Source organism: Eptesicus fuscus, chromosome 15 (assembly GCF_027574615.1).
Source record: "Eptesicus fuscus isolate TK198812 chromosome 15, DD_ASM_mEF_20220401, whole genome shotgun sequence".
In the NCBI taxonomy this organism is placed as follows: Eukaryota; Metazoa; Chordata; class Mammalia; order Chiroptera; family Vespertilionidae; genus Eptesicus; species Eptesicus fuscus.
The window spans coordinates 60,747,663-60,771,610 of record NC_072487.1 but is presented as its reverse complement, the minus strand read 5'-3'; the positions used below and the strand labels follow the sequence as shown (position 1 = coordinate 60,771,610).

The following is a 23,948-nucleotide window of genomic DNA, read 5'->3' as shown; positions in this document are numbered from 1 at the left end:
GTATGGCCCCTGCAGACCCCCGCTCCCAGCTAGGGTCCCGGGAGTGGGGAGGGGGGTAGAGGGGAGGACAGGGTGGTGGTAAAGGTTAGAGGGGGTGAGGGGGCCACGGGGGTTTCCCCGCAGCCCGGTATCCCTGGAGGTCCGCCCCGGGCCCGCGAAAGCCCCGCCCCCAGGCTGCGGGCCCCGCCCCCGTGGAGCGGCTCCGGGAGGCGGGCCCGGCCGCGGCGCCTGGGCGGGCTCGGGAGGGCCGAGCGGGCGCGCCCCCGCCACACGCACGCCGCGCGCGCCCGCGCCCAGCTCCCCGGTGACTATAAAGGGAAGGCGGTCTGCGTGCCGTCTCCGCTCGGTCTGCAGCTTTTCATCCACTTGCATCGCCTCCTACGGTCGCTGGTCAGACCTCAGCCGCCAAAATGGTGAAGCAGATCGAGAGCAAGGTAGGCGCAAGGCCAGGGCGCGGCGCGTGGCCTCCGTGGCCGGGGAAGGCGATGGGCTGGAGGTGGGCAGGCCGCCGCTCCGCATCCCGGAGGAAGGGGACGCGGCGGCTCGGCCTGGGGCTGCTAGAAGCCCGGGCCTGGGCGCGCCCTAGGCGCCCGAGCATGCCCTGGAGGAAGGGAGGAGGGGGACGGGAGCCCCCTGGAGGGCAGGGTCGGGGTGCCCAGGGAGCTGGGGGCAATGCACGCGCGCGTGGAGCGTACGGGCGGTCCCCTCACTGCGCTTCCCGCACCACCCCTGTCTGGGAACTCGCGCTTGGGTGCAGGGAGTCTACTCTTGGCCCCCTTATGTGTCCGGGCCAGGAAATGGAGGGCCCTTTGGAGAAGACCGGGGTGGCTGGCCGCCACACCCTCCCCGGTGAGTGGCGTGATCCACGCGCGCTGGTGGGGTGGGCTTCCGTAGGAGCGGATCTGGGACGGAGACCCCCGGCTGCCTCCACCAGGGCTGTGCCCCAGACGGGACGCGTGCTGTACCCTAGCAGAGGGGGCGGTCGCTGGCCGGAGAACCCGCTTCCCTTCCCTGGGTGCACCGGACCACCCCGAGCCCCGGAGGCCCAGGTGCCCGCAAGGAAGTGAGGCCCGGGCCGCGCCCTCGGGACTCCTCCTCCCGCGGCGTGGGGCGTGTTTCCGGCAGCGCTGGCTTTGGAATGACTCAGTCCCCAAAGCTGGGCCCGGGGACCTCCGCTGCCCTGCCCGTCTGTGGGACTCACCCTCTGTCGGTGACTCTCGCTGGAGCCAGGAATGCCCCTGGCAGCAGCTTTCGGGTACCCAGCTTTCGGCGGTTCCATCCTTGAGGATGCCCCAGGCAAAAAAAAGTTCTTGCGAGCTGATACCTTCCCGCCTGGAAAACTCAACTAACTCACATAGTGTCTGGTATACAGTAGCCACTCAAGAAGTATTTTTTTTTAAATGCAGGTTCAGAAAAGTGAGGGGGAGAGAATGGATGTTGCTCGAACCCTGGAATAATCTGGAAAGCATTGACCCCGCGGTATTCCCGCCCCAGGGAAGCTGGCCCCAGGCGGGTCCGCGCCTACCTGGAGTGCCCCGGGCCCTTTAGATGCCGGGGGCAGGCTTCGAGAACCTCTCTTTCTGTAATGGTCCCTTATCTTCTTGTCACTTTTAGAACCAGAAAATAGATGTGATCCCTGTAGAAAGATTGGGGCGAGAGGGATTTGCTCTTTCCTTCAAGCCACAAAGTACTAATTGAAATTACGTTATGTCTGTATGCTATTTTGTTTCTGAGCTGTTTTATGTTCCTGTCTGATTTAGCCTGAGCAGTTTACATGTCATCAGAAGCTCTTTGTAGCCATGTCGGTATCTGAACACACTGCTGGACATTTGGGCAGTTTCTGCGGCTTCAGCGGCCGTTTTGTTCATCACGCCCTGGGCTGGGGTTAGGGGCTGGAGCGCAGCGGCTGGGTTAAGGGATGGGCACCTTTAAGGCTTGTAATTGCCGCAGGAATCATGTGAGTGCCCCTCCCTTTCCTTTCAACGCTGACTTTCCCCCATAACTTGGGCCAGATCCTTAGTAAGAAAATTCTCATTCTCATTGGAATTTCTTTGATTGCTGATTAGTGGCTGACTGACTTTTCTTCTCCCACATGTGTTGATTGGCTATGTGTAGTCTTATTATCCGCTTGTCCTTAATGATTTTATTTCCCTATTGGGATTCATTTTTCAAATTGTGAGCATTTATATTGAAATCAGCAGCCTTCTCCTTTGTTGAAAACAGAGGTCCTTAATATTGATTTTTGTTCTACATACTTTTATTTAATACCTAGTGAATGAGAACTACCAGCTTATGGGGTGGGGGGTTTCGTCCAGGGCCTGGCCACCTCGGTATACCCTAACAGGTGGGCACCCACGAAAGGAGTGAAACGCCTCGGAGGGGTCTGTCTGAGTAGTCTCGGAATCCAGGCAGCACAGACAGAAAATGGAGTGATTCCGGCAGCACCCCTTTCCGTTTTCCCCGTTTACGTGGTCCTATTTATGGCGCCCTCCTCCCCTAACCAATGAGATGTAGAAGGGGGGGGAGAAATTTGTTCCTCAAACCAGCACGACATTAGGCTCTGATAATCAGTTGGTCTTGAGATTTATAATCCAGAGTCCTTAGTCAAAAAGGAAACTAATTCGAATGTTCCTTGTAAATATGGAATACACTTTCGATTTTCATCTGGGTGCCATTGGCTTTCCAAAACTACGCTTCTGGCCGGGAGTGGGGGGGATGGAGGGGGCGGGTGTTGGTGGCTTGGAGCCCCTGGGATCTGTTTCAGATACAGTTGGGATAATGTGATGAGGAAGAAATCGCACAGGTTCTTTTCTTCGTTTTCATTATTGTTTAGTTGGCTGCTGCTGTTGTTGTTTTTTTGAAGAATATCAGCTGCCATTTATTGAACACAGGCATTTTGCTAAATGCTTTACAAACTACTCTTGTGCTTTTATTAGTTATCTGTGGAATGGTTGTGTTTAGGAAAAGAGATGCCAGACTCTGCTTCTATTTATGAATCCCACCTAACGTAGTTTTGTTTTTAAAATATTTGTGTCAGGCCCTGTGGTTAGAGTGTCTGCCCAAGCACTGAAGGGTCTCAGGTTCGATTCCCAGTCCGCCGGTGCACATACTGGTCTCCAGGTTCAGTCCCCCATCCCTGACCCAGTTGGGGGTTATGCAGGAGGCAACCAGTTGATGTGCCTCTCTCACATTGATGTCTGTCTCTCTCCCTTTCCTTTTTTTTTTTTTTTTAATCCTCACCCGAGGATATTCTTTCCATTGATTTTTAGGGAGAGTGGGAGAGAGAGGGAAAGAGAGAAACATCGATGTGAGAGAAACACATTGATTCGTTGCCTCCTGCATGCTCCCTGACCAGGGCTCTGGGCCAGGGAGGAGCCTGCAACCCAGGTGCATGCCCTTGACTGGAATCGAACCCAGGACCCTTAGGTCTGCAGGCCGATGCTCTATCCACTGAGCCGAATAGGCTAGGCTGTCTCCCTTTCTCTCTTTCTCTCCCCCTCCCTCCCTTCCACTCTAAAAAATCAATGGACAAAATAATCCTTGGGTGAGAATTTAAAAATTTTTTTAAAAATATTTGTGTCAGTAAATAGGACCTTTAATAATTTTCATTTTTAGTTTCTGGAAGCTAGGGATTGTGGTTTGCTTCTTAGTGAAGTAATTTTGAATCATTTTCAAACTGATGTCTGTTTTAGGTAAATTTTAAGTATCAGGAGATGAGAAATGGTTATGAAGTCTACACATACCAGGCTCCAACTCAGGTTCATTTGAGCCCAAAGTTCCTATTATGTGCCTTTTTGTGTTTTTTTTTCCCTTCCGATTTTTAGGTAGTTTTGCTGGAATTTGATTTGGAATTGTTTGGGGAGTTCCTTGAGAGTGTTTGAAATAATATTCTATGTTGAAAGTAACCTTACCAAGTATTTACTGAGAGCCAGCCAGCTATGTTCACAAAACAATATACATTTGACCCTTGTACAACATAGGGGTTAGGGACATCAACCGCCGCACAACTGAGAATGTGAGTAGAGCTTTTGATTCCCCACAAATAGCGTACCGTTGACCAAACACCTTACAGGTAGCATTATCAGTCAGCTAACACATATGTTGTATGTTGTATGTATTGTATACTGGATTCTTCCCATAAAGTAAGCTAGAGAAAAGAAAGTCATAAGGAAGAGAGAATACACTTACAATGCTGTCTATACTCATTGGGGAACTTTATAAATGGACCCACGTAGTTCAAACCCGTGTTGTTCAAGGGTCCACTGTATTCATCTGACCAGACAGTGTCATTCCTTGACTTTTTTCCCGTCTTATCTGGATCTTGCTTGTGTAGAATGGCTTGTTTGACCTTCTAAAAGTTTCATCTGGAAAAATCAGTGATGATTTGGAAATGTAATTGCTAGAACTCTTTTTTATTTTAGAGGGGGAGGGGGAGAAATTTGTTGTTCCACTTATTCATGCATTCATCGCTTGATCCTTGTATGTGCCCTGACCAGGGATGGAACCTGCCATCTTGGCGTATCAGATGGTGCTCTCACCAACTGAGCTATCCAGCGAGGGCCAATTTCTATCATTCTAACTGACTCTCTCCACCGAACCCCAAAGGCAGGGTGACAGTTTGTACCTGCGTAACTGAAAGGTTACATAAGTAATGACATGCCATTCTGGAAACACCATTTGTGAATTATTTCCCAAAAAAAAACATGAAGTAAAATTAGAAATCTAGAGAAGTAACTGTACTTCATGGGAATTCATTCATTCGAGGTCTTAGTGGTGCTTTATTTATTTCCTTTCCCTTTCTACGGGACCAGATCTGATCTGATTCTTAGCTGTCAAAGGAGGGGAACATTTGTGGGTTGGTTTTGTTTGTTTTTTTAAAATATATTTTATTGATTTTTTTACAGAGAGGAAGGGAGAGGGATAGAGAGTTAGAAACATCGATGAGAGAGAAACATCGATCAGCTGCCTCCTGCACACTCCCCACTGGGGATGTGCCCGCAATCAAGGTACATGCCCTTGACCGGAATCGAACCTGGGACCCTTGAGTCCGCAGGCCGACGCTCTATCCACTGAGCCAAACGGGTTATGGCGGAACATTCGTTTTTAATGAAACCAGTGTGATCCGCATTTTCTCCTTGAAGAAAACCTGGACTTCAGATGTAGATGTTTGTGTCTTGATTTCTCTTCGTTGCCCCGGTTTTGATCAGCACTGACTGACTAATTGTGGTTAAATGAGTTCCTTAACTGAAATGTTAGGTTCCCAGGGTTACAGTATCAAGTAAATTATTCACGGAGGTTGGTGGTGAGGGATTTCTTGGTCATTTCTGCTCCTGGCATTTTATTTAACACGCATTCCTTAGGAGGAACTAAAACTGTCTTTCATTCGGTCAACAATGAGGGCAGAGTTTTGAGATAAAGGGCAGAAGTCAGCTGTACACAGTTCTGATCTGAACTCTGGAAACGCCACTAAAAGGAATACTAGGAAATACGCTTAATGTCGCCAGTGACTGAATGTAAGCATTTGGAGGAGGTTACTTTTCTTTTTTTGCTTTTGGAAAGTTCCACCATAGGAAATATTAATTTAATGAAAAAAGTGTTAGATTAAAAAATACAACAACTTGTGTTGTAGATGGCAAAATTCTGTGTCTTTGTGACGCCTTAATTCAGGTGATCCCCTTTCACCAGGTAAACGTTTAGTAAATGTGTCCAAAATACAGTGGAACCTTGTTTCTCAAACGTCTCCCATCTCGAACAGTTCGCTTCTCAACCTGACAACCCTTTCATGCTGATACCTGTAGGATGAGTCACACATCTCCCAGGTGACAAAGGAGAAATTGTGCAAATATAAGTCAGTTTACTACTGTTAAGATATCAAGATATTGTGCTGTGAATATTTTTGTGGTTTTTTGTTTATTTTTTGCTGCTTATAATTTGTAAATTTTTCGTTTTTACTATATTTCCTTTAGTTTTTGTTAAAATTTAATTTACATTTCATGTCCTTTCTGTACTTAAAGTATTTATTTATAGATTACACAGAATAGACATATACTGTATGTGAGAAAGGTTAAAACGGAATCTTTGGGGGTCTGGAATGGATTATATTTCTAATGGGGGAAAAAAATGATTCGGTTTTCGAACAGCCTTCCGGAATGAATTAAGTTTGAGAAATGAGGTTACACTGTACCTAGATTTGATGTGGAAACATTTTTAATACAAATGTCTACTTTTTCCTTAGTTTGGATATAGATTGACTAATATTTTATAAAATATTCATAGACACATGAATATGGATACACTATACACATACTTGTTTCAAGTTTGTTTTTCAAGCAGTTTCTTTGGGTTTTTCTATTAAAAGATGGGTTTTGCTTCCAGGACCTCTGAATTGTGTCACATTTCATCAGGTTTTATTGGGGCTTTTTATTTGACACATGCCTTTCTTTTCTCCTCAGTATGCTTTTCAGGAAGCCTTGAACAGTGCGGGAGATAAGCTGGTAGTGGTCGACTTCTCCGCCACGTGGTGTGGGCCTTGCAAAATGATCAAGCCCTTCTTTCATGTGAGTGTGGAACGCCTTCTGCTTTGTAAGAGATTGGTGTTCCTTGGGTTGGTGGTCACAATCCCTAGGGGGGAAAAAAACATAGTTTGTGGGTTGGTGGTTGTGTCTGGTCTTTGGTCTAAAAGTAATAATGTAACAACCTAAATAAGTTAGCTCTGACACACAGAGCCCATTGAAGACAGCGTTGACAAGCTAATTCGGTTGTCTTACATAGTTCTGCTTTAGTTCGCTCTCTCTGAAATGGGGTCCTCGAGTTATTTTAACTCTAGGAGGAATTTGATTCTTCTGCTTACCTGGTCCCCAGTCTAAATTTCGGCATCTTTTGTTATATTTCCATTTAAGAAGGTTGGGGTGGACTGCCGTTAACAAGTTCTGATTCTTGGTGTGTTTCTCATTTAAAATGTTCCAGTCCCTGTCTGAGAAGTATTCCAACGTGCTGTTCCTTGAAGTGGATGTGGATGACTGTCAGGTACGTGGCTGGGAGTCTGGATGCTCCTTAGTGCACAGGGTTTCTTCTGAAAGAATAGGTGCTTGAGCCAACGAGGAGCTTACTCCCAGATATCAGGAGGTATGTGTATCGCACCCTAAAATAAGCATAAAAACAGATGGTTGAGGCTTCGGTACTTTACTTCCCAGTTATCTACCTCACGCTATAGAGTTGATGGTTATCACCACATGTGGAGACCACTTTTAAGGTTCTTATGAAGTAATGACATGAGAAAGTATATTCACACACTTATTCTTATCTAGTCTTAGTTGATTTTGGTCAATTAGAAAACCCAACGGTTTTAAAGAAAAAAACAAGTTGCCTAGTAGAGAGAGAGCTGAGAGAATTATTAAAGGAAGACTCCAGGTGGGCTGAATTAACAAATGCTGGTTTAGCACCTTATGGGCCAGGCCCTGGTCTGTGCCTTACAAGTACTGACTCCTCTAAATCCTGGTGCTGTCACCCCCATTTTACAGAAGAGAGAGACAGGTGTGAGGTGGTCCATGGAGGTCCAGTGGCAGAGCCTGGGTTTAAAATGAGGTCGCTGGCTTCCCAGCCCTTGCTCTTTCCCGCTCAAGGCCGCTCGGTGGTGTGGGGGATGCAGATCAGGTTCCCAGCAGGGGACCGTGCCCCTCACAGCCCCCTGAGCGAGGAGAGCCTGCCAAGGCGTCTCACTGGGCGCCCTTTAGAGCTAGGTGAGCATTTGCCCCTGCCCCAGTGGGCAGGAGCGGTCCAGGCTGTGGTGTGGCCACAAAGGCGCTAGACCTGGGGTCCAGTCCTGGCTCAGGGACTTCTGCTTCAGGCTAATCCTCCTTCCCTGAGCCTTGGTGTTTCGCTACGGTCAGATGTCAGTACCTGCCCCATCAGCTGGCCAGAGTTGCATATTCGTTGAGCAACTATGGAATGTACTAAAGGGTCGATACAAGTGGGTCCAGGGTTATACTTTCTAAATCTGCGAGGACCTTCCCACAGCACGTTCGCCAATTCCACACGCGTCCCCTCACTCGCTCTCTGTGCTCTGCGGGCTCGGCCTTGCCTTTCCTATATCTGATGAACTCCAGCTGCAGACTTCACATCTGTTCCAGGAATGCTTCTCCAGTTACCCCGCTTTGTGCCCCAGACTCGGTTAGTTTCCCTTCCTCTGTCCCCATGGTATCCTCGGCCCCTTTGCCTCTGGCATTTACGGTTGTGGAGTGGGGTGGATCCTCTTCCCAGGAGACTGCCTGCTCTCCCCCCAGCTCTGTCCCTTGTTCGCTGTACAGGCTTGGTTATCCTTCCTGTGCCTCAGTTTGAGCCTCTGTAAAATGGCAATGTTAATGCAACATCATAGGATAGTCATCAGGATTAAATAACACCTAGAAAGTGCTTAGAACAATTCCCGGCACATGTTAAATATTCACTGAATCTTTAGAATGGCCTGTGTGTCTATCCTTGACTGTTAGTCTCTAAGTTTCTTGGGGTCAGGAACTCGGTCTTACTCACCTTGGTTTCTTCACTAAGCACACCTTCCTGGCATGCAGTAGGTGTAAAGTGAATGGTTGTTGAGCTGTTGTTCTGATGTGTTGCATAGTTTTAGGGAAAATAGAATTGAGAGTAGATAGTACGTGTTAGGTTAAAACAGGGAGCAAGGGTTTTTTCCAACTTAAAGTCTTGAAAGAAACTTCTGGTGCTGACCCTGTCAGATAGCAACTGAATACATTTTTTATTGGAAAGTAATACCATGTGCTAGGTGTTGTGGGAAGCTCTCTGCATGCGTTAGGTCACTTAATCCTCACAGGAACTCTGAGAACAGCTTCTTAGCACCCCCGCTGAAGAGCTAGTGGACTGTAGCACAGAGGTATGTCAGTCAAGCAGAGTTGGGGAGTGGGGGGGGGAGGAGGCGTGTTGAGCCCTGCCCCGTAGCCCAGCGCTCTTACCACCTCCGGGGAGATGTGCAGAGCAGGCAGGACTGCTGTATGCCTGAGCTGCTCTTCCACATCTGGTTGGCATAATCACCCTGAGTTTCCAAACCTTGAAGTGCCCACTCACACACTGGGGGCCTTTCACTTTGCCTCCCTATTCTAAAGGTTGAATACCTTTAATGGCTGCCATTACAACCACCTTAGTAGCTTTATCTGTTGCAGAGGTAAAAGTTGAACTAATTCCAGAACCCTTTGATCACCACATACACATAGCTGCAGTCTCTGTCAGCTCCTACTCACCTGGTCATTCAGCCAAAAAACAATTCCTTAAACAATCCGTGAGTCGTTTCGCCGTGGAATTCATGAATTACGTGAGTGGGTCTTCTGGTTGCTTGGAAACTCTAGGTGAAACCATCACCTCGTGTGGACTCTGAAAGAATACAGATAAGGGGTGAAAATTACATCAGTCTCATTTCTGAACATTAGATCGTATCATTAAATAGATGGAATGCTTAATGACTGAATTAGTTTTTAAAATTTATGTACAGACCACTCCCGACCATGAATGTCAGACCCAGGGTAACATACCTTTATAATGTCTTTGGAGCAAGCAGCACAGTTTTGAAAGAAGGAGCTATAACCCCGAGGATAGGAAGAAGTTACCTGTTGGGTGTAATAGATTCAAGTGGGCAGCTAGGCGGCATGGACACGTAATGTGGTGCACCAGGGAAACTCGGTATTCACAGAGAAGTGTGCGTACTAGTCCTTTGGGAACGATGGGCTCCCAGCTCTCCGCAGAGTGTGGTGCTTCGGTAAATTAAAACAAGAAACAAGTGGTTTAGCCCTGCTAGTTCTGTGACATTTTAGAACAGCCAGAAATGAGTTAATAATAGAGCGGACAAAAGCAGGTTTAAAGATATTTTGCTATATGGAGTGTAAGCCAGAAGCCAATAAAACAAGGTAAAATGTAGTCTTGTTACACTTACTAATAAATGCTAATAAAAATCAGAGACTGGGTAAAGCTGTAGGGATGGAGAACAGGTCGGTGGTTGCTAGGGGGCGGGGTGAGCGGAGGGTTTGACTACGAGGGAGCTGCTGAAGGGAATTTGGGGGGAGTGAGGGCATAGTTCTGTGTCCCGGTTTGGGCGGTGTTTCTATGACTGTGCAGGTGTCAGAACTTGTCCACACACACCCCCAAAAGTGAGTTTTGCTATATGTCAGTTTACAATTGCAGATTGCTCACCAAAAAGAAACACACACAAAACAGGTAGTGGTGTTATTGGGGAGTAAGCTGGCTTTTCGTTTCTAAGGGAAGTGATAAGAATGTTTTCAAAGCCTCGGAGGTTACTACTTAATTTTTAAGTGCGCACAACTTTGAAATCACTTCAGAAATAGCAAACCAGTCCATAGAAGAAGAAGAAAACAAAAGTGATAAAAGTAAAACATTAACTTTGGATAGCAAAGGTCAAGTCCATAGAAGAGTGTGATAGGAATACTATGTTCCTGCAATATTGACTCAGTACTATTAAAATGTCAGACTCCCGCCCTGGCCGGTTTGGCTCAGTGACTAGAGCATCGGCCTGAGGACTGAAGGGCCCCGGGTTCGATTCCCTGTCAAGGGCACATGCCCGGGTTGTGGGCTCGATCCCCAGTAGGGGGCGTGCAGGAGGCAGCCGATCCATGATTCTCATCATGGATGTTTCTCTCTCCCTCTCTGAAATCAATAAAAACATATTAAAAAAATGTCAGACTCCCAAATTTGTCTAACTCAATCTGACATTTTGGGGAGCTTGACCGTGACATTCTGAAACAATGTGGCCAGGGAAACCCCACGGAAGTTCTTGGGTTTCCGAGATCTGGGTCCGGGGCTCTGCTGCCGAGGGGGCTGTGAGGTTCTCCGTTTCTTACCTGCTCCTCTCGAGTGCCGAGCGGGCACTGTCCAGCCCTTAACAGCTCTCTTCACCCGAAACACTTGTCCAAACACGACTATTTTCATGGCATTTCCCTCCAAACCTTATGTGAACAGAGTATTGTGTTAAAAGTTCCTGTGACAAAACCGAAGAGTGCTTGATGGCCTTTGAGCTGCAGAAAAATCTTAGGTGTGGGAAGAGCCGCATCTGGGAGAAGGAGATAGGAGCCCACCAGCCCGATTGACTGTGCTTTGAGTTTGCCCATTTGTCTCAAAGCTGGGCGGCCCATGACCGTTAGCGTCAGATGGGGCTCAGGCTTGTCGTGCCCCTCAGGCAGTTCTGACGATGCAGCCGGGCTTGTTTGAGAACTGGCAAGTCGAATTTTAATTAAAAACAGAGAAGAGCCCTGACCGATTTGGCTCAGTGGATGGAGCGTTGGCCTGCGGACTGAGGGGTCCCAGGTTCGATTCCAGTCAAGGGCATGTGCCTTGGTTGCGGGCACATCCCCAGTGGGGGGCGTGCAGGAGGCAGCTGACTGATATTTCTCTCTCATCAATGTTTCTAACTCTCTATTCCTCTCTCTTCTTCTCTGTAAAAAAATCAATAAAATATATTTAAAAAAACAAAAACAAAACAAGAACCAGTGCGTGCCCCTTTTAGATTCCCCGTGACATTATTCTTGAACAGTTTTTTCACAAGTAATTTGCTCCTCTTTCTAACACACTGGCCTTTAGCCTTTATGATCATCATCTCTGTACCCCATTCCCATAATAAATCTGGGAAAACGAGGAGCAAAGATAGAGGTGCTAATTCTGAGGACTAGTTGGGATGATAGCCCTCAGTGTGACTAAAGAATGTGTTGCTTTATGAGATTCTTGAAATAGCCAAGATATCATTGGACGAAACAGCTTATTGACTCACCGGACAGCATCGGATGCAAGTAGCATTCGGCTCCTTCCTCGGTGCCCCTCTGAGGAGAGTACATATTAGTAAGAATTTTAATTGAGAATATAACTAGGATTTTGTGTTACCATTATATTCATTGCTGATTTTTATGCGCTAAATAAAGGCCTCATACTGAGATATGATTTATACAACAGAAAAAAGAATCCGGTTTTGGATTCTGTGCTTCTGTCAAAGTTCAATACTAAATTTTATTTTTATTCTCTCTCCAACTACCCCCCCCCTCTCCAACCCAGGATGTTGCTGCGGAGTGTGAAGTCAAATGCATGCCAACCTTCCAGTTTTTTAAAAAGGGACAAAAGGTAGGCACATCTGACCTCGAAGACAGCTGAGTAATAGAAAATCATGATATAAATGAAGAAGTTACTTATTCCTTCATACCGAGAAGCATGTCCCCATTGTTTACTTTTAAGAACTTAAATAGGTCGCTCTTCATTGACTGGGTACATAATGTGGCATCTATTTGAAAATTGATCTTTGCTAGACCCAGTCACTAAATCTGTGACTGGTACTTCATATTCTATAACAAAGTATACTTGTCGTTGTTAAGAGGTATTTGAGTCTTTTGCCTGTTCTTGAGGGGCTATTTCCTCTTAGTTTTTGTTTTTAACTTAAAACTGTGTTATCTAAAGTGTTAATTTTGAATAAGATTATACCTCTCCTTGGCCCCCATTCTGTGATCATGTCTTATGCACAAAGTAGAGATAACAGAGCTACCATCTAATGTCAATTCAATGTTTTCTTAACAGGTGGGTGAGTTTTCTGGAGCTAATAAGGAAAAACTCGAAGCCACCATCAATGAATTCATTTAATCATGTTAACCAGCCATCGGCTCTTGTAATTTTTTTTATTTACAAAAAAAAAAAGAAGATAGATCAAGTATAGAGACTATATACTCAACTACCATCTGATTATAAATGACAATAAAATATTAATTCTACCCTTTTTAAAACTGTCTGGTGTCTTGACTAGCTTTCAAAATAAATGAAAAGTGGCCAATTAGAAGGTATTTAGTGTCCTAATTATTGTCACATATTCTTGATCCCTTTTTAGTAAAACTTGTAGGTCACTGATTGCTTTTAAGATTTTTCTTTTGTATTGTTACTACTTTCGTGTATTTCTAGGAAAATCTTGTTGAGAGCAATGTAGATTACTATTTTTAAATTCTATTGTTTTATTCTTAAGAACAGAGAAAATAGCATTCTCTACTCCTGCAGGCAAATCCCCTGTGCTCTCTGAATGATCAGTGTGACCCAAACTAATGTCCATCCATGAAGCAATTATTTCTCTGGTTTGAGATTCCTGTCCCACAAGGTCCCGTGAGCTTCAACTGACTCCTGTTATATCAGAAATTCTTCATGGGCTGCTCACAAGGGAATGAATTCCTGCAAACGTTACTGTGGGAATTTTGATTCCCTCAAAGTAGCTAAGAAACTAGTTTTGGAGAGTAGCTAGAAGTTCCAACCTGAGTGGTCAAGTGTGTGGGAGTTACTGGTTATTTCACTCAAAGAACCGGAAGTTTTAGACAGCAAAGCGCTGGGAGAATGCTTGAAGTTTTAAAATTTGTATAGTAATTAAAAAATCCTAGACTTAATCATATGCCCCATATCATCCTTAATTAATCTTTACCTTCAAAAAAGTGGGTATGTAAACTCCCATTTCCCAGTGAGAAAACTGGCCAAGAGGCTAAGGAATTTCCCCAGCATCACACTAGTCTGAGGATCCGAGATTCCAACCACGGGAGTCCGGAGCCCGGGCACGTGGCTCTCGACTGCCTCTCATTGCAGCAGGCTGAATAAATAGTAAAATGATGGTCCCTTTCCTGGCTTCCTTTTCTCATCTAAAATCAGAGAGTTGAACTTAGGTGATCTTTCAAAATATTCACAATGTTTATTCTGTGCGAAACTAGGGCTGTAACTGTAAGATACCCTTCCCAGAGATTACATGCAAACTAGGGGATGATAGACAGGAATTTTATACACGATCACGACAAGCCCATGGACACCATAATGGAGAATAACAGAGCCTGGCTCTGGATGGAGTGGTTGGGGCAGGGTTCTGGGAGGTGACAGACCCGGACTAACCTGCAGAGTTCCGTTAGAAAGAGCAGCATGCACAAAGGCCCTGAGGCAAGAACCAGCTTGGTACATTGTAGCCGAAGCAGGAGTTAAAGCTGGATAGAGTGGCAGGGACCAGTTATCTGAGGCCTTGTTGTAGATGCAACTATAAGCCGTTTAAGGGTAAGCCAGAGCTAAAGTACTCCAACAAGAGTTATTGGCAGCTGTATGGAAAATGGTCGGGGGAGGACTGGAATGTCAGGCCTTTGCAGAGATCAAGGCCAGAGAGAGTGATGGCTGTGACTGAGGGAGGGGGTAGAGATGAAACAGTGTGTCCAGATCCCATAACATTTAGGAAAGAATATCCAATAACTTACGGGAGTAGAATTCTAGAATAAATTCCAGCTTTAGGGTTTGAGCAACTTGGTAGTTGAAGTTGTAATAGATGAAGATTGGAGAGGTCATGTTCTCTGGACGTGTGAAGACGGATGCTCCAGTGGTGTGTATTCAAGTGAAGATCTCCTGCAGGCTGTTGGGTACTAACCTGGAACTCAGGACAGGCCTTGCTGGGGTAGGAATTTAGAAGACGTCATGTAGATGGCGCTTCAAAACAGGAATATGTGAGATCACCCAGGGAGGGAATTCTGAGTAAAGAGCACTCAGTGCCGCCTGACGAACATCAACATTTAGAGACCAGGAGAGAAGGAACCAACAGAAATCTTAAGGGAAGCCCATGGAGGAGGAAAACCAGAAAAGGGTTTTAGTCCCAGAAGTAAAGAGGAATTCAAAGAGGAAGGGGTGTCAACCATCAAATGTTTGAGAGAAAGGTGACAGGAACACACAACAGAGGTGGTGGCGTGTCCAAGAAGTTCTATGGAGCAATTGGGATGGAAGCCAGATGGGTGGGAACTGGAGAGAGTTGTCAGAAATGACCTGGAAGTCACACTTTTCATATCCTTCCAAGTATCCTATCTAATAAAAGAGTAATATGCAAATCGACCATACCTCTGCTACACCCACAAGCTATGCCCACCAGCCAATCAGGCATGAGTATGCAAATTAACCCATCCAAGATGGCTGCAGCCATGGAGCGAGCAGGAGGCTTGGGTTTCCCCGGTAATGGAGGAAGCCAAGCTTTCGCACACCCTGGCTGGCCTAGGCCTCCACTCAAGGCTACAAAGTTTCAATTATAGAAGATAAATAAATCCCAGATACCAGGGCCTCTGCTTGGGTCGCTGGGGAGTGTGGCCAGCCTGCAAACCACTAGAGGCCCCTTGCCCAGGCCGCCCCATGCCCCAAGGGAACCCCCACCCTCATCCGGGACACCCTTCAGGGCAAACCAGCTGGCCCCCACCTGTGCACCAGGCCTCTATCCTATCTAATAAAAGAGTAATATGCAAATTGACGATCACTCCAACACACAAGATTGCTGCCCTCATGTGGACACAAGATGGCCAGCAGGGGAGGGCAGTTGGGAGGGACCAGGCCTGCAAGAGAGGGCAGTTGTGGGCGATCAGGCCAGCAGGGGAGGGCAGTTGGGATGGACCAGGCCTGCAGGGGAGAGCAGTTAGGGGTGACCAGGCCTGCAGAGGAGGGAAGTTGGGGGCAACTGGGCCTGCAGGGAAGGGCAGTTAGGGGGAACCCAGGCCTGCACAGGAGAGCAGTTGTGGGGGACCAGGCCTGCAGGGGAGGGAAGTTAGGGGTGCCCAGGCCTGCAGGGGAGGGCAGTTAGGGGCAAACAGGCTGGCAGGGGAGCAGTTAGGCATCAATCAGGCTGTCAGGGGAGTGGTTAGGGGGTGATCAGGCTGGCAGGCAGAAGCGGTTAGGGGCAATCAGGAAGGCAGGCAGGCGAGCAGTTGGGAGCCAGCAGTCCTGGATTATGAGAGGGATGTTTGACTGCCCTCGAGGAGTCCCAGATTAGAGAGGGTGCAGGCTGGGCTGAGGGACACACACCCCCCGTGCACGAATTTCATGCACCGGGCCTCTAGTTACAGAATAAGGAGCTATTACTACTAAAATAGGAAAATCTCAGTGACTACGTGAAATAAAGCAAGTTGCAAAACAATATTAATTCAGCACTGAATAATTCCATTTGTATAAACCACAAGACTTGCTGTCTATCTCTATAGGTAAATCTGCATGTAAATTAACAGGAAAATGTCTCCAAGGAAACATTTCTAACTAATCACAGCAGTGATTTCTGGACACTTACAAATGAAAAAATATGTATTTTTAAGTAATAGAATGTAAAGAGGGACAAACAGGGCTGTAGAACTCATGAGAAACTTTGCTCTAAAACAGAGCTGAGCAATGGAGTTAAGAAGCATTTTGTCGCCCTACCCAGTTTGGCTCAGTGGATAGAGCATTGGCCTGCAGACTGAAGGGTCCCGGGTTCGATTCCAGTCGGGGCACATGCCCGGGTTGTGGACTCGATCCCCAGTGGGGTCGTGCAGGAGGCAGCCAATCAATGACTCTCTCATCATTGATCTTTCTATCTCTCCCTCTTCTTTCCCCTCTGAAATCAATAAAAGTATATTTTTTAAAAAAAGGCATTTTGTCTATAAGATGAGTGTGTTTGCTAGCATGCAAATAGAAATGATAGAGGTAGAGACTGATTTTGCAGGAAATAGGATACCTGAAAAAGGGAATTCCTTGTGCAGTCAAGAAAAAATGGGACTCATGCATATATGCATAACCCATGGACACAGACAATAAGGGGGGGGGGGTGAAGGTCTAGGGTGGGTGAGGCAGAGGCAGGCTTGGAAAAGGGGCATATGTAATACTTTCAACAAAGATTTTTTTAAAAAATGGACTCAGAGCACAATGGGAGAAGCTGGTCACTGCATCATAGCCAGTGGAATAAAGATGTGTGCATGAGCACCTAAATATATGAAGCACATATTAACAGACCTCAAGGGAGAAATAGGGAACTCTTAATGTCCCACTTAACATCAATGGATAGAGCATCCAGAAAGAAAATCAATAAGGAAACATCAGCCTTAACAGATACACAGCACATTCCATCCAAAAGCAACAGAAGACACATTTTTCAAGTCCACATTAACATAATAGATCATATAAAGTCATAACAAGTTTAAGAAGACTGAAATTATATCAAGAATCTTTCCCAACCACAATAGTATAAAACTAAAAATCAGTTACAAGAAAACTAGAAAATTCACAAATATGTGGAGATTGAACTACATGCCACTGAACAACCAATGGGTCAACAAAGAAATAAAAAAAATACCTTGAGACAAATAAAAATACAGTATATCAAAACTGATGGGAGGCAGCAAAAGCAGAGGAAAGTTTTAAGAGGGAAGTTCATCGTGATAAATGCCTACCTCAAGAAATAAAAATTTCAACCTAATTTTGCACCTCAAGGATCTAAAGAAAAGAACAAATGAAGCCTAAAGTCGGAAGGAAATAAAGATCTGAGCAGAAATAAAAAAAATTAGAGAGCAAAAACATAATTTAAAAGATCAATGAAACCCAGAGCTGGTTCTCTGAAAAGATAAAATTGACAAACCTTTAGCTAGACTCAGCAAGAAAAAAAAAAGGGAGCACTCAAAATCAGAAATGAAAGAGGTACATTACCATCGATACCACAGAAATACAATTAGAGTAACCTAACCTACAAGAAATAGACAAATTTCTAGTGACATAAAACCTTCCCAAACTGAACCATGAAGAAACAGAACACCTGAGCAGACTGATTACTAGTCAGGAGACTGAATCAGTAATCAAAAACCTCCCAACAAATAAAAGTCCAGGACCAGATGGCTTCACTGGTGAATTCAACCAAACTTTAAAGAATCCTCCTAAGCAATAAAAAGTCATAAAAATAGTTACAGTTATGAAACTAGTTGTGGTGATATGAAGGGCAGTATAGGGAGCACAATCAATAACACTGTCAATAACTATGTATAGTGCCAGATATATCCATAAGATATATAAATGCCTAATCACTATGTTATACACCTGAAACTAATATCGTATGCCAACTGTAATAGAACAAATATGCTTTTAAGAATCCTTTTCAAACAAATCACCCAATCCATCTCAAGGTCTTTCAAAAATGGAAGAGCAGACACTTTCAAACTCATTTTCCCAGGCCAGCATTATCTTGATATCAAAACCAGACTAGGATTCCACAAGAAAATTACAGGCCAATATCCGTGATGAACGTAGCTGTAAAAATCCTCAACAAAATATTAGCAAACAATTCAGTAATTCATTAAGAGGATCATACACCATGATCAAGTGGAATTTATTCCAGAGATGCAAGGATGATTCAACATCAGTAAATCAATCAAGGTGATATACACCACATTAACAAAATGAAGGATGAAAATTATCCAATAGATGCAGAAAAAGCTTTTGACAAAATTCAACATCAATTTATGATAAAAACTTTCAACAAAGTGCACATAGAGGGAACATACCTCACCATAATAAAGCCCATATTGATAAGCCCACAGCTAATTCGATATTCAACAGTGAAAAGCTGAAAGCTTTCTAAAAAAATTATCTTTATTGAAAGTATTACAGATGTCCCCCCCCCCCCCACCCCACTAACCCCTCCCTCTCCACTCCCGCTTCCTCCCCAGGCCTTCGCCACACTATTGTCTGTGTCCATGGGTTACTCATATCTGCATATAAGTTCTTTGGTTAATCTCAACCCCTCCCCCAACCCCAGGAAAGCTGGAAGCTCTTTCTCTAAGATCAGGAACAAAGCAAGGGTGGGCCCACTCTCACCATTTTTATTCAACATAGTGGAAGTCCTAGCCAAAACAAATAAATAAAAAGAAATAAAAGGCATCAAAATCGAAAGGAAGAAGTGAAACTGTTGCTATTTGCAAATAACATGATATTACAAAGAGAAAACCCTGAAGACTTCACCAGAAAATTGTTAAAATAAATGAATTCAGTAAAGTCGCAGGACAAAATCAATAGACAGAAATCTGTCGAGTTTCTATACCCTAATAACAAAATATCAGGAAGAGAAATTAAATAAGCAATTCCATTTATGTTGCATCAAATATGATAAAATACCTAGGAATAAATTTAACCAAGGAGGTGAAAAACATGTACACTGAAAACTATAAGACATTGATGGGAGAAACTGAAGATGACACAAATAAATGGAAAGCTGTTCTGTGCTCATGGGCTGGAAGAATTACTATTGTTACACTGCTCATACAAAGCAAACTACAGATTTAGTGCAATCCCTATCAAAACTCCAATGGCATTTTTTCCCACAGAAATAGAACAAATAATCCTAAAACGTGTAGAGAACCACAGAAGACTGAGAATGGCCAAAGTAATCTTGAGTAAGAATACCAAAGCTGGATGCATCATACTCCCTGGTTTCAAACTATATTACAAAGATACGGTAATCAAACAGTATGGTATTGGCATAAAAACAGACACAGATCAATGGAACAGAATAGAGGCCCAGAAATAAACCCACACATAAAGATGTATGCAGATTTATTTATTTTTAACATATATTTTTATTAATTTCAGGAAGGGAGAGGGAGAGATAGAAACACCAATGATGAGAGAGAATCATTGATTGGCTGCCTCCTGCATGTCCCCCACTGGGGATCGAGCCCACAACTCGGGCATGTGCCCTTGACCAGACTAGAACCCCGGGACCCTTCAGTCTGCAGGCCGACTCTCTATCCACTGAGCCAAACCGGCTAGGGCAAGATGTATGCAGATGTAAACAGGAATTTGGGTTTGGGGATAGGAAGATGGAATTTCCATCTGATGGTTTCTATATTCTGAAATGGAAATGGGAGGAGAGCAGGCAGACAATTTTAAGGAGAAGGAAAATACGGTGAAATAGTAATCTTGGAAGCGTGGAAGCAGAGCGAGGTTTCCAGGCGGTGTTGAACGCCCAATGAGACGTGTGTTAGGACTCCGAAGCCCCGTTCTGTGCTTCCCCAGCCACATTCGCTGCCTCAGTGCAGGCAATCAAAGGTGGGAGTCTGAGCGCAAGCAGGAGTGGGTCTTAGTAGGCAAGTCCAGTAGAGGGAGGATGCAAAAGGGTTGGCGGCATTTTCAAAGGGCTGATGATACTGAGGCAGTAGAGAACCGAGGCTGGGTAGGTAGAGAGGCACAGCCAGCAGGAAAAGGCCGGCAGAGAGAAAGAAGTGATGGGGGCTGGAGACCAGAGGTCTCGACAAGGTCAAAGAAAGGTGGCGGTGGGAGTGATTGAGCAAGATAGGAGGTGGTGGACAGAGTGGGATTTAAAAACAGATTTTAGAGGTAACGCCATTTCCAGGGTAGACAAGAATTCAGGTGACTTTGGAAAGGTAGAGGTGGGGTAGAGGGAGATGGTTGTAACTCCACAGGTCAGGGATCTGAGACCAGGGATTAGATGGGTCGCTGGAAATGAAAATGACAGCAGGAATGGAAAGAGTGAACCATCTTCAGTGAATAGGGGGACTGGCATACAGCAGATGATTGCAGTAAGGAGGGTAGGAAGTTGGTATAAGGGCATAAATGAGTTTCAGAAGAGTAGATTTTGCAGGAAGGAGAGGTGGTTTGTAAGAGGCATTAGAGGTCGAGCAAAAAAAAACAATCACCTCCTGACACGGGTATACAAGGTTAGGAGCGGGAAACCTTGGGAGATTTCTGTTGAGGAAGGAGGTGATGCTCCAAGAATACATTGAAGATGTAAGGAGGGCTCCTGATATAGATTCCAGCAGGTAACGGAAGGGACTGGGAGGGAGGGAGGGAGGGAGGGAAGATGGGGCGGGATTGGGTCAGATGAAGGGTTTGGCTCTCAGTCTCGGCAGCACGTTGGAATGCTAGTATGTTACAGAGATACACTCCATAGTATAATCACACACTGGAGTTGGTCATGGTCCAGCAGAGGAGAGAGATATCAGAACAACTACACGTGGCTTGACTGGGTCTGAGGTCTCTGGAAACGAAAGAGTAGTTATCGTGCCCAGAAATTCTGAACCCCCTTTGCACCGGTGATGGGGTTTGATCAAAGCCTAACGGGAAGGGGGCTTAGCGGCCTCTCGGGATCTTTGGAGAAAGGCAAGGAGGCCACCAGCTAGAATCTGGGGCTGAGCAACAGATGAAGCTGCGAGGAAAGGCTGGGCCCTCGAAGACCTTCGAGGTCATTTGGCCCCTGGGACCCTGTTTTGCGATGTTTCATGTCACGGTCCGAAAAGAAAACAATTGAGTAGCCCACGGGGTTGAAGTGGAAAGGATTTGGGGACATCAATATGTGGCCTAGTGAAATACTAACATATTATAAATCATTTAAATAGGAAAATGAACTAGAAACCATTAGGGAGGGTGTTAATAGAATTTATACAAAATTCCAAGAAAAACATCCTAATAATTTAATGTGACACTTCAAACGTGTTTTCAAGAATATAACTCCTTTTAAATGTTTAATTGTGAAATACAGAATATATAAAACACATGTGCAAATAAATATGTAAGTGGGATTGCAATAAATGTATTATTCTGTGGTCTGCTTCTTGCCCTCATCTTCATAACTTGTGAATATCACCCATGTTAACATGCACACCTGTGGTGCATTCGTTTTCCTGGCTGTATAGTATTCCATCACATGGCTGCTCCACACTTTATTCTCTCCACTGTTACTGAACGAGGGTTAGGCTCTGTTTTTATTCACAGTGTTGCTGTGAACATTGTTCTGTGAAAGGGGTTCTTTAAAATAAATGCTTGGAGTGGAGTCACTGGGTCACAGAGCAGTGCTTCTCAACCACGAATGCCTACAATGGAGGCACCTGGAGACCTTAAAATGAGTCTGACGCGTTTAAATCATAAGACCCTGGTTCAGGTCTGAGAGCCTGCAGCTTTGAGCTCTCAGGTGACGCCAATGCTGCTGGTCTGAGCACCACACAGAGAGCAGGCCAGGCGTTTTCTCCGTCTCACCAGGTATTGCCAGTTTTACAAGGTGCTTGTAAGAATAAGGGTTCCTCTTGTGCCACAAACTCCACAATACTTGGTTTTCAGATTTTACATGTAGATGAAGTGAAATCCAATTTAGTGGGCACGTAACCATGTTTTGTTTTATTTTGCATTTCTGCGGTTACTGGTGACGCCGGGCATTTTCATATGCTTTTGGCTACTCAGATTTTCCCTTTTGCGAAAGCACCTGTTCAAGTCTTTCCCCCTTTTTTCCTATTGCTTGTTCATCCTTTTCTGACTGGTTTTTCAGCATTCTTTATCCATTCTGGGCACTGGTCGTTTACTGATTTTAGGTTGCAAGCATTTTCCAGCCTGTGGCCTAACTTTTCGCCCACTTTGTGGAGTTTGGGGGTAAACAAGTTCACAATTTTTATACCACTGAACCCTTGGAAGTCGGGTAGAGAAGTTGCCTTTAGCACCTGGGGACGTTTTCTGATGGGGTATGTCTGCTACACAGCCATTTCTAACCACGTCTTTCAAACTTTTCTCTTTGTATCCTGGCTAGCGACCATCGATGAACCCCCAAACTTTAACCCCACACGTAGGTGATAAACCTTTAAGCAACCGTACCCATCAGCATGGAAATGACATTTAAAAGCAAGAACAGTTACTGCTAAAATGTAATGACGCCGATCGGTTTCAAATCCGTTCTCATGCTTTCAAATCAAATCTTTTCAAGTGCTACTGCCACTGGTTTTCAGAATCCGCCTGCACCTGCTGGAGTAGTCACCCTGGGACCATGCAGAGGACACACCAGTGACCCTGGGGCTCAGCTTGTGGCTGGTCTTTCCACCCACCCCAGCCCGCGTTCACCCCCCTTTCCCAGCCAGCCAGCCATACCTTAGTGTTGAGTTTCCTGGGCACTGCGGCCCTGTTCTCCTTCTGCCCCTCGGTTGGCACCTCGTCTGCAGTGGGCACAGGAGTTCACAGGGGCCGGAGGGGAGGGGAGATGAGGGGAGAGCAACCGCCACGCAGCCCGAGCTACCACCCCGGGGCTGGGGGCGGGACTCCGCACAGCTGAGCCCACGGGCAGGCTGAGCACCAGGGGATCAAGGTTTCCTGCCACACCTGCCGTCCGCCTGGCCTCTCTGGGACGCAGGCGGGGCAGCTCTGCTCTGGGCAAGAAGAAATCGTAGAGCACGAGCAGGCAGGGCGAGAAAGCGCGAGGCAGGCAGTGGATGAGTTACAACAATCACTCGTCCTGGCTGCACAGTCAGAACCGCCGGGTTTGCTCTGAAATCACGTTGGTCGCTGGGGCCCCGCTCCCAGTGGGCTGTGGGCGAGGCGCGGGCATCAGTCAGTATTTGTTAAACGTTCTCCAGGTGATTTAAAGACACAGCTGGGGGTGGGAATCGCTGTTCATATGCCCCAGGGCCGGCATGTCCGTGGGGAGTCTGTGCAGTGAGGAACGGGAGGACCTGAGTCCTTCCTGAGGCGTGGAAGAGGGGGTGCTGGCGTGGACCCCTGTTTCTTAGAGCGTGGTCCTGGACACTTCTCCCCCAGGCAGATGCCTGGGCCTGCAGATAATTAGGGTTTCTAGGGCTGGGACTCAGTGGTCTGCATTTTAAATAGGCTCTCTCCAGCTGGTTCTTACAACACTAACGTTTGAGGAGTGAGAGGTATTTTGGAGGTAGAACCTACAGGAGTCAATCATTACCTACAGGTATTGATATAAACATTAAAAAAAAAAATGACTTTAAGGATTTACCAAAAGGCACGCCCCAGAATGAGCCTCGGTAAAACCAGTAAAAACACGCCGGCCGCCTTCAGAGAATTCATTCACCTTGTTGTTCGCCAGTAAGCCTCGGTTTTGAGCTGGTTTGGGGCTCGGCAATCTATCACGGGTTCAGCTTCCACATACCTGGGTGGCTGCTGATGGGGGAGATTGTTTAATAGCCTTTAGGGTGGAGAAGCCATAGGTCAGAGAAAAGGCGTGCCAACTCCTCCTTCTCAGCCTGGATGCCACGTATCCTTTCCTGTCCTCAGAGACCCCCGCCGGCCTCCCTTCGGGTTTCCAAGCTCCGTTCTACCCACTCATTACTGTAGTGTTTGCAACAGTTGCACCTGGCAACGGAGGAACCTTTTGCAGTGTAACAGAATGC

The 23,948-nt window shown here is 45.8% G+C and overlaps 1 protein-coding gene across 1 annotated transcript; it reads left to right on the top strand.

Moving 5' to 3' along the window:
• Positions 1 to 299: 299 nt before the first annotated feature.
• TXN (thioredoxin) lies at positions 300 to 12,770 on the top strand. Its single transcript, XM_008141811.3, has 5 exons — positions 300 to 434; positions 6,453 to 6,557; positions 6,967 to 7,026; positions 12,055 to 12,120; positions 12,568 to 12,770. Exons 1-5 carry the CDS (start codon positions 411 to 413, stop codon positions 12,628 to 12,630), a joined length of 318 nt encoding a protein of 105 aa, XP_008140033.1. The 5' UTR covers positions 300 to 410; the 3' UTR covers positions 12,631 to 12,770.
• The last annotated feature ends 11,178 nt before the right edge of the window (positions 12,771 to 23,948 follow it).